General features: G+C 42.6%; 1 protein-coding gene across 1 annotated transcript; it reads left to right on the top strand.

Annotated features, from left to right (window-relative positions):
• The first annotated feature begins 1,416 nt into the window (after positions 1-1,416).
• Positions 1,417-2,277, top strand: LOC126235472 (uncharacterized). Its single transcript, XM_049944193.1, has one exon. It carries the CDS (start codon positions 1,417-1,419, stop codon positions 2,275-2,277), a length of 861 nt encoding a protein of 286 aa, XP_049800150.1.
• Positions 2,278-21,373: the final 19,096 nt, after the last annotated feature.

The raw sequence follows: 21,373 nt of genomic DNA, 5'->3' as shown, positions 1-21,373 counted from the left end.
TAGGGAAAACTGGAACATAAGAGAATCGAAGCATTTGAGACATGGTGCTACAAACGAATGTTGAAAATTAGGTGGACTGGTAAGGTAAGGAATGAGGAGGTTCTGCGCAGAACAGGAGAGGAAAGGCATATGTGGAAAACTCTGATCAGGAGAAGGTACAGGATGATAGAACATCTGTTAAGACTTCAGAAAATGTCTTCCATGGTACTACAGGGAGCTGTAGCGGCCAAAAACTGTGGAGGAAGACAGAGATTGGAATGCGTCCAGAAAATATCTGAGGACGTAGTTTGCAAGTGTCACTCTGCGATGAAGAGGTTGGCATAGGAGAGGAATTTGTGGCGGGCCGCATCAAACCAGTCAGAAGACTGTTGACTCAAAAATAAGAAAGTACATCACGTTAACAACAACCACTGCTAACGTTAGTAAAGAAATAAAACAAAATATTTAAAAAATAAGAATCAATTTAACACATAATAAAGCGAATTAACTTAAGCCAGGTGAATAACTTCCATCTTACATTACTAGATATGCTACTGGCAGGATTTCTGCAGTTTCTATCTCTTTGCGATATAAAAAGGGAAAATGAAATAAAAGAAGTACTTCAAATTATTGTCATTTATGGTAGCCTTTAGATGTTGCCACTTTACATAAGTAACTTGCTGTCAACAATAAATTGAAGGACTTTACTAATATAAACAAAGATGGGTCGCGGTAGGTTATAAAATGTTGCTAACATAGTTGTGAGTTGCATGGATCTATTGTTCAGTAGTGCTGACGTGACATTGATTGATAAATGTATCAGCTAAGTGCTGCAGAAATTGAAAAGCTTCATTTCAAATTCACCTTAGACGTCAGCAGGCCGTCCAGAAATGAGATTGTGCCAGGCTGTCACGTCAACAGCTGAGCGGGAACTTGTACACCCACGTTAGCGACATACATACAAACACGACCTGCTATTGATTCGAAATACGTAGTAACGCATTCCTGGTTCTCAGACAGCAGCACAGTTTCCGAATAGTGACGACGTGCTGCAGATATCCTGATGCTAATGCCGAAATTTGACATTAATACTAGCAAGATTTCGTTTAACATTAAGAATTTAACGCCTAACTGGTACTTCACAAGGATATGATGATGAAGTTCCGTGTCGGCTCCCAACCTTTATGGAGATTGTGGTGGGTGTTTGGGCTCGCGCCATTACCTAAAGCAAATACATATAAGAACTGCTGCAAAAAGAGGGAGAAGACTTTGTGCAAGAAATTTATGACTGTCTCTGTCTTCTGGTTACTAGTAATACTTGTCGAGACGTTTGGAAATATTTACTCTAATGTAACGCTATATCGTACCATTTCAGAGCTCATAACACTCACTTACATCATCACAGATATGCTATCGTCTTTGAAAATACTGTTAACGATGATGATATGCATCGTGACAGGAGCCCAAGAGCTACGGCGATATAGTAAAGAGCTGAAGCATGCTGATGAGCTCATGATACCGAAGAACACAGAAACTGCCAAGATGATGGGAACGTTTGTCTTAGTTGTCCATCTGACAGTTCTTGTTGCCGTGCTCGCCACTATAGATCAAAACTCGAATGGTTTCTTTGATTACCTGGAAGTCATATTCTCACTGTTCTTCGACTATATGATGACTCTCCAGTTCGCTGTGCTGGAACTAGAGATGTGGATGAGATTCTGCTGTCTGAATGCCCGTCTGCAAGAAACAGTTCCAGTGCGCCTGACGCCTCTGTCTCGGGAAGCGGCTTCCCAGCTGACGTCCCCAAACAGACTTCGCCAGCTATTGGAAGCCTACACGTCACTGTGCCGAGGAGCAAAACATCTGCAGAACCACTTTGGAGCACCTGTGGCGGCCAGCGTGGCGCAGTCGGTGTGGTGTTCCACTTGCAGCGCCTACGAAGTGCTACTGATACAGCTGCGGCCTCAGTGGGCTCGGAAGTTGCCACTCAGCCCCTCTGTCTGCAATTCACTGATGTTTCTCGGGTCGCACTGGCTGCGACTCACCACACTGGCGTTGTCTTGTGCGGCGGTGGAGCACGCAGCAGCGACTACTGGCGAACTCCTGTTGTCGGCTTCTGTGACGTCTGAGGGCCGATGTGCTGAACTGGAGAGTTTCTTGCCATTCGTCATACATGGCCCACGACTGCGTTTCTCAGCTGCTGGGTTCTTTACAGTCGACCGTCACCTGCTAGTGTCTGCATTAGCCATTGTTGTAACTTACGTTGTTATCTTGGGACAGCTCACACCTATACAGTGAACAAGTACAAATCTTACTAAACAATGTAGAATCTCTGTGGAAGAAATTTTCGTTATCCCCTTAGAGAGTACACAGGTAGCTTTCAAGCTCTCATAGATGATGAATAAGTTGTACTTAGCAGCCTTGTAACTTCTACTGCTTACATACACTTACGAGCCAAAACATAATGATCACTGCCCAACTCGAGGTTGTATTCTGCCTGGTGATGCAGTGAGAGAAGTATATGAGCGGAGCAGACACGAATGGGGAATCATTATAGTGATGATAAGTGGGTCAGATAAGGAAATGTCTCGACTTAGGTGACCTTCAGAAAAGCCAGGCTGCTGTAGCTCAGTGCCTGGGAGTGAGAATCTCGGAAACGGCGAAGGCGGTCGGCTGCTCGCGTGCTACTGTCGTGGGCGTCTATGGAAAATGATTGAAGAATGCCGAAACCACGAGTATGCGACAAGAAATTGGACGTCCATACCTCATCACAGAATATACGAATCGGAGGCTTGCCCACTCTCTAAGGCAGCATAGGTGACGAATCGTGGCAGGTCTGATGACAGCGTACAGTGCTGGTGCAAGCATATGTGTTTTGAAGCACACCGTCCGATTACACTGGGCATGGCATCATCGAAATTGGACATCATGCCAATGGAATCGTGTTGCCCGGTAGGATGAACCCCTTTTATTTGTAACCCAGGCAGATGGTCATGTCCAGATACTCCGTCATCCAGGTGAACAGATGCTCGAAACATGCAGCACGCCAAGGGTGCAAGCCTGTGTGAGCATAATTATGTTATGGGGGATATTCATCTGGGCTTCCATTGGACCTGCGGTAGTAATCGAAGGCACCATGACAGCTGTTGGCTATATGAACATTATTAGAGACCACCTGTAATCCCCTTACGCTTGAGGTCCCCTCAACTGCGATGGCATCTTCCAGCAGGATAACTGCCTCTGTCAGAAGGCTAGAATCGTACTGGAATGGTTGAGGAGCGCGACAGTGAACTGACGTTGATATCTTGGCCATCAAATTCGTGATACCTGAATCCGGTGAAACCGAACAGGGACAATATCTGGCGCCAACTTTGAGCCCACAGAGCAGCCACCTGTAAATTACTGGAAGTGTGTGACCTGTGCGTATGCATCTGATGCCACAAAACTATGGAAACCTATCCTAAATCCGTTGCACGCGGAATCGCTGCTGCATTGCGTTTCGGAAGAGGACCAACATGATTTAAGTAGGTGCTCATGATGTTTTGGCCCATCAGCGTATGTCATGGCAGTCAGTTTGTCAGTGTGTATTTGTGTGTGTGATTTATAGTCGGTTGTACGAGCAGTGTTATGGGTAGACATGTGGACACGACAGAATATCAGATAGGAGCCACCATGGTTGAGCATGGCCATGACCACATCGTCCATAAAGTTTCCTGAGTTGCGGGTGTCACCGTATCGACTGTCTAATATATCTACAAGGAACGGTTTGTATAATTCCTCTTTATCTTCAGTCAGAGTATAAAAGATTCGTTGCATTTGATTACTACCAAGAGGGTGGAATTATCTCAATGACGTAAGCTAATGCAGACATTGGCGTAATTAGTGATCACTGACTCCTTGCTAACAGTGAGAGACAAGACCATGAATCCGTATCTGCTTGCTTTTATGGCCTTTGTAATGCAGTGATTCTTTATAGATTATAGGACTTGTATGATAAATTCAGAATAAGTGGAGGTTCTATTATTGATCATGCGATGCACATTTAAGGCTGCTACAATGGTGGTTAAGCAATAACATCGCCAAATGAACAACGTCCCGATTATCTTGTTGCTCACTCTCACAATAAGCTGCAAAAGTATTTAAAAGTCGATGTTAGGAGAATCGGTTATGATAAAATTGAATAAAATAATCTCTTTGTTGTTCATGTTATTAAGGTAAGAAGTAGAGATCTTAGATTAGATATACGTTTCCTTCCAGTTGATCCATAGTGAGGAGATCGTTCAGCATGTATAACATGTCAGAAGTACGAGAATACACAATAAATATTTGCAAAGAAAAACACATACGAGTTTGCTAATGTACCTTCCACAGATCCCAAGTGGAATGATCGTAATGCAGGTGGAATGCGTCAAACAATTTAAAATCATTATTAATTTATGAAGTAATAAACACTGATTATCATAATTATTTAACAACACTTAATTTCAATGCACACATCACTGCACTGATTTTGTTCAGATGTTTGTACGAAACCTAGAATGTAACCATCTCGTACTAGCCACACGAACAGGAGGAGTGCTAATAAGAATCATACAGGAAGGTGAGTTTGATTCCTAGATGTCTTTAAAACAATATCCCAACGGTAATTCATAGTTTACACACTTTACAAATGTTTGTGGTATTATTTGAGCGTTGGTAAACAGTGTGAGTCAAGTAAGATGTAACACCCCTTCATTTTGCTAAACGCAGTTTTCGGCAAATGTTAGAGCGTGGAGGGCACGTATGGTTTTGGTTAATGTTTTTAACGCTGGTATCAACTGAGATACTGAAGTAAGTTCATTTTTAATGCAATTTCAAACTTTTTATAATTCCATTGATAGCTCCTGAGGAGAAAATTAGTGGTGTAGCCGTTGGTAATGTTGACATTGAAACTTGTCGTAAAGAAATTTGAGAAATGTCCCAGAATTTGAGAGCACGTTGGTCGGAAACGGTATTTGCGGGGCAAACATTGCGAATCAGGCTTCTCCGACCAGGCTGCGTAGTTCAAAACCGTATGGTAAGCCTGGGCTAAAGGATAAAGCCTTATTTCTCCTTCAGCCAACTTGCGACATAGATGCAGGTTTAGCTTTGTAAATTATGCATAGAAATATGACATAGGCTATGATCTACCGTATTACAAAGGACTTAGGAAAACTATTTCACATTTGTGTATCCTTTCAGATTTACGTTGGTTGAAAAGGAGAAATCAACTGTTCAGTCTTCAAAAATAAAAAAAGTCATATACGCTGCAAAAAGCAACTTTTCTATTAAACAACTAAATCTTAAAAGGAATATTTGAACTGTCTTTCCCTGTGCGTGGCTGTGTGCATTTTAGAGGTAAAACACATGCTGTAGTATGACTTTCCCTACCTACACTACTGTAAATTATATCACATGGGGTACATGCAAACACTTTAGTAAAAACACTTTGGCAACCAGTTGTACAACGAAAAATAAATGATCATCTTGACGAAATGTAAGTGCATATGACAGCGTTATTAGCTGCGTGCAATACACGCTGTCGGCTTATCTGACAGTTCAGTGCAGTTTCGTGCATACGTAAATGAAATACACAACTTGCTAACAATGATTCGGTAGCCACACAAACCATATATAATAAATTTTATCTTCTAAAATCTAACCTCATCCTTCTTTGAAGCATGTGTTCAAAGTGTTGACGTTCGAAAGGACGATGAACAGATGTATTTATAGTGGATGATATGGTAGAGCATGCACTGGCGATTCGACGACACATATCGTAGATAGGGTTTCGTCATAGGCTGCATTCTTCAGGCTCCCGAAAGAAAGAAATCAAGAAGAGTCATGTAACGGGCCTCATACGCTATTTGACATTACTTCTTCCTACCCAACTTTCAGGAAAGTTCTCATTCAGTGTTTGGGGGAGTGAGCTGGACAACCATCGTGTTGCAGACACATACACTGCCGAATACCCAGCGGTACTTCTTCTAGAAGAACCGGCAGAATATTCTAAAGAAAGTGTGCTTACGGATGTCCATTAAGAACGCCTACGGTGAAATAAGATCCCACTGCGTAATTTCCTATGATGTTGCACCATGCGTTTACGCTCTACGGCCGTTGATGTTGCGCCTGACGAAGCCAGTGTGGATTTTCAGCTGCCCAGTAATGCCGTGCTATGCAAATTTACATCAGCGTGGGTGATAAATGTTGCTTCTTTGGTAAAGAGCACACGTAAATTTACATCAGCGCCGATTGTAAATATTGCTTCTTTGGTAATGTGCATACACTGTATAAATGTAGGGTCGTCTCTCGTTTGCTAAAGGACACACCGACGAAAATGTGTACGACGTTGGAAATCATGTTCGTCCATTGCCTGATTAAGCGACAGGTAGTCTGTCGAATGACGCTCGTCTGGCTGATTCCACATTCCTTGGCAATATATCTCGTACCACTGTGCGGATTCACTAGTGTCACAGCTAGAACAGCTTCTTCGTGTTCTCTGTCAGCTGCAGTCTTCTTTCTTGTACTCTTTTTGACGTTCAGGCAACCTGTCCACACTAGCGTCTTAATAATTCTTGCAGCTGCTTGGCGCTTCAGATATTGAAAATCCTGATAGATAGCTTTATACTGCTGTTCTATTTTTAAGGCATTTGTTTAGCATTCACTGTATAAAAATAGTATATCCAACTTCTCCTCACTGGTGTACGTGTCTGCACGGAACGAAAGTTGAAGCAGAGATGAGCGGCCTGTAATACAGACAAGTAAACAGGAAAATATGTTGACATTCTGATACAGTGCAGCACGAAAGCTCCGCTTGGCTGTTTTTGTTCCGCTAATGCCGATTACGGCCATGGTGCTTTCAAATTCTAGGAAACATCTGGAATTTTTCCCCGACAGATTTCAACATCAACATTAACAAATGCTATATCTCTGTGTCTTCACAAGAGCTGTCGAATGCAGTTATAAAAAGTACAGGGTTCCACTTAAGAAAAAGAACTTGCTTCAGTATCTCCGTTGATACCAGCGCTAAAACACATTAATCAGACAACAGAATAGGTGCCCTCTCGACGCTCTAACATTTGCCAAAAACCGCGACCTTTCGATATGTGTAAGCATTCATGAAACAAAAGGTGTATTAAGTCTTACGTTACTCAACCTATATATTTGTGTGTGTGTGGTTTTGTTCTATTATGTGTAGCATATCCAAACATGTAATATGGTACAAGAACAGTGGTCGTAAAAAGATCCTAACGTACACGAATCAGAGATCAGTGTCCCGTCTACTTAATGATAATCAGTTTGTTATTATTAATTGCTGTTGTCCACGAATCCAAGTCCATCTGAAACCGTTTACGATCGAACATTGCGAAGTGAACTGTATAAAATGGACATCCAAAGTCCGGTACTTCGCAAAACTTAACTGTTTACTGAGGTGATTTCCAAACAACCACCTCACGTCTGCACAACGTATCAAGTTCTCTCTCTGTTTTCCTTTTTACTCTCTTCTGTCATAATTATTTAGGATATCACTATAAACAGCGGAAGATTATCTCGGAACTATGAGTATTGTGTGGGATACGGGAAGGCAACATTTACTTTGTGGTCAGGGATAAGGAAATTAAGGACAATTTCTCAGAACATAGAAGTCGAAACCATTAAAAAACTGTGTTTCTTAAACATCAAACCAATTGTAATATCATCATTTTATAGCAGGTATCTACCACCTGTTTGTAAGACTGTATGAGAATTGTACATACTATTATGCTGTCAGCTAATCAATGTTCAGCATATTCATAAGAGTTTTTGACCTTCCCTGAAACCACGAGAAAAAACATAGATGTAACGTTACTGAAAGCTGTCAGACCCGAGAGCCATTTGGAATTTTCCTTTGGAGGGAGACAAATGGGGAATAGAGAAATAGTTTAGAATTTTCACGGTAAATGACACTCCGTACTCTTGCTACTTATGATTGTCTATTATTTTTTGTGGGCTACTTGCCGGCCGAAGTGGCCGCGCGGTTCTGGCGCTGCAGTCTGGAACCGCGAGACCGCTACGGTCGCAGGTTCGAATCCTGTCTCGGGCATGGATGTGTGTGATGTCTTTAGGTTAGTTAGGTTTAACTAGTTCTAAGTTCTAGGGGACTAATGACCTCAGCAGTTGAGTCCCATAGTGCTCAGAGCCATTTGAACCATTTTTTTTTGTGGGCTACTTCAACATGATACTGAACTGGTACGTCTAGCTGTTCGGTGGAGCGGAAGACGATCTCCCTTTGCGGAGATCGCAATATTTTTTTCTGAGGGACGGATGCTACCCACAGAAGATTATAATAAGCCAAACACTCTCTGAAAACGCTGCTTTCTTACTCGTCACGTGTTTATGTGGAAAATGGACGTAAGAGAATGATAACTGGTAACACTGTAAACGCATTGACGACAAGTATCTTCATTCAAAAGCCTTTATCTGTGCTGCCCGCCTGGTGCAGTGGGTAGCACCTTGCATTAAAATACTCGAGCCGAGAGACCCATTCTCCTTGTAGCTTACTTTTTTTTATTGCCTAGGATGCGTGACATGATATCTGGTTTCCTAACAGCTGTATAGCAATTACAAGAGTTGTTACACTAAATACATGCACTTATTTGTTACTAACAAAAATACATACAGTTATTTGATACTAACACAGAAATAAGTGAAGTCGTATTTCCATTATTTCACTTTTAAAAGCATGTTTTGCGTTTGCTTGTTTACTCTTTTATCCTCCACGCTACTGCGCACCTCTATGCTTTCCTGTTCGCTGCCAGTACTGTTCACACTTCTCTTCAGTTAAACTCTCCCTGCCTCTTTTATCCAACCAAACAAGTTACATCATCTAAGCGTACTGGATACATCATCAACGATACTCGAACCTGGCTACCACTATGCCATCCTGCTATTAGTTCAATCGGTTACTAACAACAGTATTGCTTACTAGTTTCATGTCCATTATATTTTTTAGGACATTTCGTCACCATTGTGGCTATAAAGCCAGTTAACAGGAGCATCCTAGGGGGGGGGGGGGGGGGGGGAAGGGGGATGTGGAAAATGCACCACGAAGAAATTATTCGAATGGGATGGAAATCAGTAAATGGAATGTACATGTACAAACAAACAAATCATTACAATATCAGAAAAGTAGATTGATTTATTCAACAAATGGAGCGTCAAAATTGAGCAAGTCAGTAACGAGTTGGTCTGCCTCTGGCCCTTATGCAAGCAGTTATTTGGCGTGGCATTGAGTGATAGGTTTGTTGGATGTCCTCCTGAGGCATACCAAGCCAAATTTTGTCCAACTGCAAGGTTAGATCATTAAAATCCAAGATTGTTGGAGGAACCTGCCGACAATGCTGCAAACGTTCTCAGCTGGGGAGAGAACAGGCGACCATGCTGGCCAAGGGAGGGTTTGGCTGGCACGAAGACAAGCAGCAGAAACTCTCGCTGTGTGCAGGCGGCCATTCTTTTGCTGAAATGTAAACCTACGATGACTTGCCATGAAGGGCAACAAAACGAGGCGTAGAATACCGTCGACTTCACGCAATGTGTAAGGGTGCAGCGGATGACAGCCAAAGGGAACCTGCCACGATGTGAAATAGTACCCCAGACCTTCACTCTTGTTGTCGGGCCGTGTGGGGGTGACAAGTAGTTTGGTGTCCCACTGCTGTCTGGGCGTCTACAGACATGTCTTCTCTGGTTAATGGGGCTGAATTCGAAAAAGTACTCACCACTGAAGACACTTCCGTTCTAGTAAATGAGATTCCAGGCTGGAGGCGTCCCAGATAGTGGTGGGGTGCCATCGCATTTCAGAGCAGGATGCCTTTGATTGTCATCCGTGGCGCCTTGAAGCGCAGCGGTACGTCGACGATATTCTACGTACTGTTTCGTTGCCGTTCATCGCACGCCGTCTTGTGCTTACATGCAAGCAAGATAATGCCCACCTGCTGTAGGCGAGAATTTCTACTGTTCGTCTTCGTGCTTTTCATACCCTACCTTGGCCAGCATGGTCGCCATATCTATCCCTAATTGAGGATTTTTGAAGCGTTAAGGGCAGCCTCCTCCAACCAGCTTGGGGTTTGACCATATAACGCGCCAATTGGACAGAATTTGGCACAATATCCCTCACGAGGACATCCAGCAACTCTATCTATCAATGGTCAAGCCGAATTTCTGCTTGCATATGTGTCAGAGGTAGACCAACACGTTATTGACTTGCTCAATTTGTAAAGCTCTTTGGTTCAAATGGCTCTGAGCACTATCGGACTTAACTTCTGGGGTCATCAGTCCTCTAGAACGCACAACTACTTAAACCTAACTAACCTAAGGACATCACACACACCCATTCCCGATGCAGGATTCGAACCTGCGAGCGTAGCGGTCGCGTGGTTCCAGACTGTAGCGCCTAGAACTGCTCGGCCAAACCGGCCGGCGTGAAGCTCTTTCTCTTCAATTATTCATCCAATTCTTTTCTGAAACTGTAATCATTTGTTTGGCTGTGCATGTACATCACATATTCCGATGTCCGTCCCACTCGGATAATTACTTCACTGTGAGCCTCTTTCGTACTGAGTAATTACCTAACACTGTTACTATTTGTATCATCATCACCACAATCATCAAGTAACAACTGACAGCCGTTATTGAATGTATTATGTTTACTTAATATCTCTAAGTTGATAAGATTTTTGTTATTTACACTCTTTGACAAACACTTAATTTTAACTTATTATTACTGATCAAGACTCTTACTTAAATGTCTGATCGCTAATTATTAGGTTGAACACTAAAACAGGTCTGATATGTATTGTTCAAGAAACTGCGGTATGTACAGCGTCATTAGGCTGATTAAAACTATAAATTTAAAAAAATTAAACATGGACCTGTGATCGAACTCTTAGATACCAGTATTCTGAGGTACATTACCATATGCATGAACTGTGCAGTACATGAATACAATATTAAATGAATGTACTTGCTATACATGTGGTTACAGTGTTGCTGAATTGTCTTTGTTACACTTCTATTTTGCACCAAAAAGAGTCAAGGGACGAAATTTTGTTACAGACGCTTTTGTGCTGTTAATCGGCCAAAAATCGTGTTGTGGTATTCGGGTGAGCGAATCTTTAATGAGAAGTGCCCTGTTGTTCTACAGTCTGTAGCATACAATCTTCAACCAGAAAAAGTTGTTACTGTAATATGTGGTTACTTCTCCATCAACATTTGCAGCAGAGCATTGATTAACCGAAACAGTTTGTATCTGCCGGCCGGTGTGGCCTAGCGGTTTAGGTGCTTCAGTCTGGAACCGCGCGACCGCTACGGTCGCAGGTTCGAATCCTGCCTCGGGCACGGATGTATGTGATGTCCTTAGTTATGTTTAAGTAGTTCTAAGTTACAGGGGACTGATGACCTCAGATTTTGAGTCCCATAGTGCTCAGAGCCATTTTGAACAGTTTGTATATAACGGAATTAAGATAACCAATTTTTTGGATAAGCGAATGTTTACGAAAAACAAGTGTACTACTGTCAAGTGAGCGATATGAAATAAAGACATAGATATTGTATTAAATACCAAACTACACACATTCCACATGTAAATCCGCCAAGTTAGCCGAGAGCGCTAATGCGCTGCTTCGTGGTCTACTCGGGGTCGGTGTGCCGGCCAGCCTGGATGTGGTTTTTAGGCGTTTTTCCACATCCCCTTAGGTGAATACCGGGCTGGTCCCCACGTCCCGCCTCAGTTACATGGCTCGCAGACATCTGAACACTTTCGCATTATTCCATGGTCGCAGACAGTTGGAGTACACTAATTCTGTCCCAGGGGGGGGGGGGGGGAGGGGGGTATGGGGTGGCGGCAGGAAGGGCATCCGGCCACCCCTTAAACCTTAATCTAACATTGCCAAATCTGATTTACCATGCCGACCCTGCGTCCGGCGGGAAAAAGGCACAAGCGAAAGAAAGAAAGAATATATTTCACATTTACTACAGATAATATACATAGCTTATAAAAAGTAGTCATTTCCTTACAGTTTACGAAAAAACTCCAAAATTGACTTATGCTTTACAGCGGATACACGCTTTCTTGCCACTGAATCTCACACACGTCTTAAACACAGCAGCTAACATTATCACGCTGTTATTGTTTCTCAACTTAACTGCCATCTCAAGAAAGTGAAAAATCTCATCACTGGACGGTTCTTTTACAGTACGGTTGTCTCGAGGCTCTTCCTCGTCGTCTCGAGGGTCTCGGTCATTGATGACGCTAGCAATGACTTCATCGTCCGCCAGTAACTGATGACCAGGGTCATTGGCTGCACATTCCAGCCAGTCTTGAATGTTTCCGGGTCACATCCTTCCCGTTCTGAGGCTTCTGTAATCGGTCCAGCCAGTTATGATAAAAACTGCCTATTTAGTGGGCCTTCTGTTACAGTAATAAGCTCATGTTTTGGGAGGGTATGTGACCTTCACAGTAGCGCAAGCTTCTGCTGTCATGTACACAGCATCCTTCCCAATAATTTCGGTGTACTTTTCGCGAATTGTATTTGCTTTACATCTTTCCCCAATCAGAACCATACGCAGAAATGCCTTTGTTTTATACCGACCGAAGCTTTCAGTGGTCTCTGATATATCAATTGGAGGAATGGAGGACCAAATTTAAACTTTAAAATTTGTTTTTCCATTGCAAAGTTTGACGAATGGCTTGGAGCGGTATCAATCAATAACAACGTTTGAGGATTACCAGTTGTATGTTGACATCAGGAATAAATTCAGTGCCATAGCATTCTTTGAAAATGTTTGTATCCACCCTCGAATCCATTCGATTCTTGAAGGTGACCGGCAATTTTTTCAGTCCCATAAAGCACCGCAGATTCCTTAAGATCCCTATGATCAGCAAGGGTAGCCTATTCGTTGGAGTAGTAGTTTCGCAAACTATAGCAGTGATAGGAGGACTGTATGACTTATGATCAAGTTCTGACATTTCTTCCTCGTACACTGGGGATATGTTGGTATTTTCTTCAGACCAAACTAGTTTAGTCTGAGTTGTAGAAATCGTATTTTTTTTTGTAGCCCTCCCTATTTATCACTTTTTTAAAATACTCTTTTAAAATTTCATCTGCTTCAGTAACAGCCGACTTTCTCGCCTTGAGTGTCCAGATTCCTAATTGTGAGCCTGGATATGAAACACATAAGGTAGTCTGTAGTCGCTTAAAAATCATTCTTACCCTCTAGTTTCTTATTCGTGTCATGCGCTTCTTGACAAATAAAATGATCTCTAATTGACTGTGCTTTACGATGAACCAGTGTGAACCATATGTAAACTGCAGTATTTAAATGCGGATTTTCTGCATTTTTCAAAGGTTTTTTGTGTGAAGTTCCGTCTTCACTGTGTAGATGACTTTCAAATTTTGTTATGTTATCCCTGTTATTTGTTAATATCCGATATAGTGGCACGTTCAACTCCATATTCTCTACCTAAATTTTTTTCACTAATACCGTTCTTCAGTTGGCCTATTATTTTACGTGAACAACGCGTTTATGATTATTAGGCATTGTGAACGGTAGAACTAGAACACGATGGTACAATTGAAAGCTCACACGCCGATGACGAGTGAATACTAGAGGACGTATTTGCACATTCTTGGCAGGGAGACAAAAAGTGCTGGACCGCCAAACCACAAGCAGCCGCTAGCGGAATGGTATGACGCGATAACTACAAATTGCTGTCTGGAATCCTTTCGGTTAACCGATGTTTCGGTTGATCGATATTCGGATAATCTATCGTCTACTGTAAATACGTAGTCCACAAGCCACCAAACAATACATGGCAGAAGGCACTTTTGAACCGCTGCTGGTTGCTGGTCATTCCCTGTCTCTTTCCACTCCCAAATGGAGCAATGGATAAAGGTTTGCGTATTTGCTTCCGTACGAGCCCCAATTTAGTTGTTCTTAACGGTCTTACGCGAGATGTGCGTTGGTGGTAGCAGAATCATTCTACAGCCAGTGGGAAGAACAGGTTGCCTACACTTTCTCAACAGTGCCTCACAAAAACAATGTCACCTTCCATATCTCCATCCAAGGATTCCAATTTGTGTTCACAGAGCATAATCGCGTGCACATCAAACCTACTGGTAAGTAATCCACCACCATGCATCCGAATTTTTTCCATCTTTTCTATTAACCTGACCCATTGTGAAGCGTCAAGCAATACTCTAGAATATGTAGCACATGCGTTTTATACACAGACCCTTAACTCAGGGTCCTATGGAACGAATAGAAGGATATAAATAGTGCAGAACATCGAAACATATTGACAACTTTGTTGTCACACACCTTGAAAATAAAGCAAATACACGTCATTAGACATCCCACACGGCCCTTACTTGGTTCTCAGTGCAAAACCATAAAGTGATCTTGCATCTGCGAAAAGGATGCTAGAAGAGGTAGAAAGCTCAAGGCGAGGTTTAGTCGGGCAACATTATCTTGTAGTTCAGTTTCTGTGCGACCTGAGTGGGAGTGCCAGTTGCCATGGATGTTGTGCCGCAGGGAACGATCTGACGTTATCTCCTAGGCACGTCTGGAAGGGGAACTGTGAGGACTTGATAGGAGTACTTCTCGCATCTTGTCCGCAGCTCGTGGTCTCGCTGTCGCGTTCTCGCTTCCCAAGCACGGGGTCCCGGGTTCGATTTCCGTTGGGTCAGGGATTTTCACCTGCCTCGAGATGACTGGGTGTTTGTGTTATCCTCGTCATTTTATCATCATTCATGAAAGTGGCGAAATCGGACTGAGCTAAGGTTGGGAATTTGTATGGGCGCTGATAACCGCGCAGTTGAGCGCCCCACAAACCAAACATCATCATCATCATCATCATTACTTCTCGCGTCTTCTCCAGTCGCTGATTGGTCCGCTGTGTCGTTCCTCTTGTCTACAGATGATGCACTACTCCTGAATTGTAGCATCTACTGTACAATCGCCCTATGATCCAAGACATTCTCATGTCGTTTTAAATGGAAATTGCGACGAGAGAGTCGTCGAACTGTGGTGCGAGACTCGCTATTACCGAAAAATTCCTCGGTGGCGAATGCATGAAGCTCTGACTTCCGCAATGTGATAATTACAAAATGATGCCAGTTATTCGTCAACACTGAGGGCATATACGTATTTTGCGCTGGCAAAAGAGCGATGTTGTACATGACACAAACAGCACTACTCGTTCTGCCAGACCCTGTAGATGTCTTTTCTAGGTTTCTCCCAACAAACCGAAGTCGACCTATCACCTTCAAATCATCACACTTTATGAGATTTTTCCATTTCATATAGCCCTTCAACGTTACTCCTAGATATATAATTGGTGTCACTATGTTATTCAGTTGCATTCGAAGGCTGAAGAACGTGCATACGAGGTGCGGCCAGAAAAAAACCGGACTGATGCTGGAAAAAACATTTATTTACAATTATTTACAATTTCATGTTATCTCCTTCAATGTACTCTCCTCCTCGGTCTCTACACCGCTCCATACGAATTTTCCACTGTTTATAGCAATGCTGCAGATCATTTTCGGTAAGTCCATACATTACTTCCGTCGATTTTTCTTTTACTGCTTCAACAGTCTCAAATCTAGTTCCTTTCAAAGCTGACTTGACTTTAGGGAAAAGAAAAAAGTCACAGGGGGCCAAATCAGGTGAGTAGGGTGGATGATCTAAGATGGAATGTTGTGTTTTGCCAAAAACGTCTTCACTGACAACGCACTGTGAGCTGGGGCATTGTCTTGGTGAAGGATCCATGACTTTTTTCTCCACAAATCGTTCCGTTTTCTCCGTACTCGCTCACGTAGGGTAGCCAGGACGCTAATGTAGTAATGCTGATTCACTGTTTGTCCCTCTGGTACCCAATCAATGTGCACAATCCCTTTGATGTCAAAAAAAAAAAAAAAAAAACAATCATCATTGCCTTGAATTTCGATTTTGACTTTCGTGCTTTTTTTGTCGTGGAGAACCAGGAGATTTCCAATGCATCGATTGGCGTTTAGTTTCGGGATCGTAAGTAAAAAACCACGATTCATCGCAAGTAATAACATTTTGTAAGAAGGTGGGATCACTTTCAATGTTTTCCAGGATGTCAGAACAAATCATTCTTCGGCGTTCCTTCTGTTCAATTGTGAGACACTTTGGAACCATTTTTGAACACACTTTGTTCATGTTGAAACTTTCATGAAGAAACTGCCTAACACTTTCCTTGTCAACTCCTGTTAACTCAGACACTGCTCTGATTGTTAAACGGCGATCTTGTCGAACAAGTTTACCGATTTTTTCAATGTTTGCATCAGTTTTTGCTGACAATGGTCTGCCAGTGCGAGTGTCATCACTGATGTCTTCGCGGCCATCTTTAAATCGTTTAAACCACTCAAACACTTGTGTTCGCGATAAGCAATCATCGCCGTACACTTGTTGTAACATTACAAACGTTTCACTTGCAGATTTTCCTAGTTTGAAACAAAATTTGATGTTAACACGCTGTTCTTTCTGTACACTCAACATTTTCCGACGCACAGACAAAACGTCAACTACTTAAAACAGACGCCACGGGCAGACTGAGTGCAGGAGGCAGATGAAACTCGAGCAGTAGGCGGAGCGAGAGTCACGTGACAGGCCACGCGACTTTCAGCCTTATTGCATTCGTTTTATTGTTTCACCAGTACTAGTCCGGTTTTTTTCTAGCCACACCTCGTATTCTTACATTTTTCTACGTTCTGCCTTCAGCTTTGTAGGATTACTCGACCTTCAGGCATTTTAATGGGAAAAGTTGTGGCAAAATTGCAAAAAATAGCCTACTAACCTCCGTGTCAATATAAATTGAAGTCTAGTAGCTTTTTCTGCCACGTGGCTTAAGATGAAGTTCATTCCTCAAAAAGCAGTAACGTTACTAGAAAGGGAATTATTCCAAGGTGGAATTTTATTTACTGCATGCTTGGGTGTCAGCGTAACAGAAATACAATTACATCATTGTAAAGCTTTTGAGCCAGTAACATCATATAACTTACTAGAACAATAATGTGACATGATATCAAGTGAAATAAATAAGGGAGACAAATCATGATCTTAATATTTAGAGAAGTGGTATGTTCAATATATTCGGCAGCCTATCATCTTTCTACATGCTTTACATGTCTCATGTAGGGCTTATGAGAACAAGAAGAGACAGATTAACTGCGTTGCACCTGGTGAGCTAGGGGTAAAGTGCATGCCTGAACACCGAAAAGTCAAGGGATCAAATCCCTGTCGGACCAAGGAATATTTTAGTCAGAATTTCATATACCCTTCAGCTTTCAGTTATGTAGAGTTTCATCAGGAACGGCACATGGTTCGGATTCCACATTACACAGTAGGTCCTCTTATCTGGCGCAATTTACCGGTTGGATTACAGATACCCAAGTCACCAACATGGCGTCCAGTATAAGGTCATGCACCAAGACGTTGGTAACATGTTATTATTCATACTAAATTTACAGAGGTATGCAAATGGCCATTCCCCCCTTATTCCAGTACTGAACAAAGTAAGACCAGCAGTAGCTTGTTCCCACATAAAGTGGTTAAGGAATGCAATGCCTAGAGGCTTTCGTTTTATACAAGCATGAACTGTAGCTCAATTTCCAGCTACATCCATTTTTAAAGGCCCATAATCTGCAAACTTTGAAAGTAATGTGGAAGACCACCTGGTGATTTGAGGTTTTGTGTCCGCCTATGAAACGTGCAAGTTGGAAAAATCTCAGAGAAGCATGTATCGAGTTTCCAGCCCGCGATCAGCAGATGGTTTTAACAAGCGACAGATGAACTATTCAATGCAAACTGTACAACTCAATTCTCGGTAGCACTTTAGATCGTAATCTCCCTTCCACTGCTAAAATCACCCCTCTTCATTTAGTTACAGTTTCGTTGTATTCGTCCTTCGAGAGTTGATGGCCTTTCTGGGTAACTATTGCGTTTGGAAGGAATAGGAAGAGCCAACTATTAAGTTGTAGCTGAAAGTTCAACCGTGACGTTAGCTGATGTAGCTGAAATGATAAATAACAGCATCAATGCATACTGTAACGGGGGTGTCGTAGATCGATTACGACTGGAAATTTATATCCCCAGTTGTTGCTACCCCATAATGTATGTTCATTGATGTAAGCAGTTCAGTACGTCACTACTATTAATTCGGATCCGATTTAATAACCTGGAATGAAAAAAGTAGAACTACTTAGGTGCAACATAACGCACACAGAGCAAAAGGAATCCAAAATATAAAATTGTTTTAACTATAGGCTTAAAAATCTGAGCCACGATTGTTCAGGATGTTAGTATGGAAATTAATACATTCATTTCCAAACAATACGTTAATAAATCCTTCTATGAGTCAATAATAACTTTGTTTTCAGTTCTTTAGAATGAGCATGAGTTACTTTTAGAAAAAATTGGTCTCCAACAATAAAACATCTCATACAATTTCGTATGGTCCTAAATAAAGGAGTGAAATAGAAAAACTAAATAAGAGACCATTTAACATGTTAGTTCTAAGGCTTGCTTCGCTGATACTTGTATCCATCACGCTTAAAACAAAAAGTTTCTATTGCTACACCATGTGAAAATAAATTAAAATTATCGAGACTGGTTCAACAATGACAGGCTGTTTCTATACATGACTGTAAGACGAGGAAGATATTAAGGAAAATATGTTCTGCCTTCCTTAAGAGATGCTTTATTGCAACTAAATTTTCTATGGTTTTAATGGCAATGAATTGGGTAACTCAGCACAATTTTTTTTATTTGAAGTAAAGAACCATCAGCAGTGACATCAAGTACCTGGCTGACGATATCAGTGTTACATGTTCAGCTGCTTTCCTATAGATTCTGATTCTTTCCGATTTATGATGAGAAAGAAATTAATCTACAGTATTCGGTTAAATTATTGCGTTTCTCATCAGGAATACAGTGGCATTCTTTCACAGTAAATATGAATTCACTATCAGTAATGTATTGCTGTGATAATGAGGCTTCGCTCGTGACACGAAAAGGAAAAGAATGGCTTGAATGAGCGCTATTGTTTGTAGCTCGTCTTTGGTTGATATCCAGTTATAAACGTTTCAGCCTAATGATAATGATATCAAAAACTTCATTTGAAATCCACTTAAATGCCTTCAGGTCATTAGAAAATTAGACGGCATGGGATTGTCACCCCTGTGGTGGACTAGGAAACTTCACTTAAGTCAGATCCATACCTGCAAACGCCAGATCAATTAATTTTAATTGCAGGTTAGTATTTTCCTGGCTCACAGAAGTGGAACCAGTTGCAAATTATAAAGACATCTGTTACGTTCTGCTAAATGTTCATTACTACAGCGGTCTAACTGGATACCTGGTAAGTTATAAGCCATAACATTAAAGACTACGCCAGTACTTAGCATGAATAGCTGAATGCAGTTTCACGTTGGCTATGGTGTATTATATGTATTGTTTGTGGTATATGGATTAGCGCCATTTTCAGTGGAAAGCAAAAAGAAGATATGCTGACAGATTCAGGAGAAGACTACCTTGAAGAAAATAATGAGTCCATCTACTGTATGGTCCATCATTATTGTGATTTCCGAAATACAGACTGTCTCCTCAAATGTGACATTATACCGATCCATTTCAGAGCTTGTAACACTCACATACATTGTCACAGATTTTCTGCCAGCATTGAAAGTGCTGTTGGCGATGGAAATATGCACTGTCACCGGCCTTCAAGGGATGCATCACTACACGGAAGGAATGAAGTATGCAGATACCCAACTACTGTCAAAGAGAAGATGAAATGTGAAGATGCTGGGTGGTTTTCTACCAACTACCAACATGGCAGTTACAAGTAGCCATCATAGCCACTAGTGCAGTAAACTCCAACTAAGAACACCCAGAGGAGACACTCTCCATTGTCTTCGACTCTCTGATGATGCTGCAATTCTCTGTGTTGAAGCTAGAGCTATGGGTGGGGTTTCGTTTCCTAAATGATAGACATACGAAGGAAGTTCCAGCGCCATTCACGTTATCGTCCCTGGAAGGAGTTTCAATATCGCTGTCTCCCTTCAGACTGCACCAGCTGTTGGAGTCGTACACTTCATACAGATGTGCCGCGCAGCTGCTGCAGAGTCACTTTGGTGCTCCCGCGGCTGTCAGCGTGGCGCAGTCGGTGTGCTGTTCCACTTGCAGCGCCTACGAAGTGCTACTGACGCAGCTGCGGCCTCAGTGGGCCGACCAGCTGCCGCTCAGATCCTTGGTGGGCATCTCGCTCGTGTGGCTCTCCTTCTACTGGCTGCGGCTGACCACGGTTTCGCTGACCTGCGCTGCAATCGAGCACGCGGTGGCCAATACCAGCGAAGTCGTCGTGAGAGCCTCTGTGGCGTCTGAAGATCACTGTGCTGACCTGGAGTCTATCTTGTTACTCATCACACATGGGTCACCATTGCATTTCTCTGCAGCGGGATTCTTCATCGTCAACCGACGCCTGCTAGTCTCAGCAGTAGCTATTGTCGTTACTTACCTCATCATCTTGAGACAACTCACCCCTAAGCAGTTCTGTATTTCTAGGATCATCAAATATTTACCTGTTTTAATACCAATATTTCCCTCAGTCTTCTTTGCCTTGAATTTCTTACCAGTTTATAACTTATGATCTTGACACACAGTCTCCTACATTGTTGACATTAACTTCTTCTGTTCTGTGAATTTTGTATCTTAGTCCGTAAATTTTCAGTTTCTTCCAAATTCCATTTCAAATTGTGCCTTGCGTACAGTAATCTTTCACCTGGCTGAGGGTTTTATATTTCTTTTGCAGTAATTCTGCTCTCTTTCATTGCTTGAGACACATATGTTACGACTTCTGCACCACTTGTTAGCAGCAGACACTGTGGCTGCCCCAAAGACTGAGACGACGTGGAGTTTTACAGTTATTTATTGAACTTTCTTCACAATTTCTCCCTCGTCGTCGCTGCCCAGCCCCGCGGATCCCTCCGCCTGGCTGCTGCTGCGTAGATTCTCCGACAATACGCGCAACGTGCGCCGCTGATCGCACTCGGGAGCCTCAGGCCACCAGTGCTCCGCTGAAGCCAGGATGCCCTGTGGTTGAGATGAAGTCGTCGCCGCTCGGCGCCCCAGTACGGGCACGCCCACGGAGCCGAATCGCCGTGAGGTCAGCTGCCGACGCCTGCTGCACCGGCGGCTGGGAAGCCGTCAGTTGCGATGTCCGCGAGGTCCCGGGTTGCCGCGAAGTCCGGGCGTCAGTCCCCGGCGGTGCCTGCGACTAAGACCGCGCTGCGGCCGGTCCTGCTGGAAGTTCTCT

Source organism: Schistocerca nitens, chromosome 2, assembly GCF_023898315.1.
Source record: "Schistocerca nitens isolate TAMUIC-IGC-003100 chromosome 2, iqSchNite1.1, whole genome shotgun sequence".
Lineage (NCBI taxonomy): Eukaryota > Metazoa > Arthropoda > Insecta > Orthoptera > Acrididae > Schistocerca > Schistocerca nitens.
This window is presented reverse-complemented; position numbering and strand designations above follow the sequence as displayed.

Excerpts from the sequence above, each read along its gene's own strand:
- LOC126235472 (XM_049944193.1), top strand. The coding sequence starts at position 1,417 with ATGATGATATGCATCGTGACAGGAGCCCAAGAGCTACGGCGATATAGT.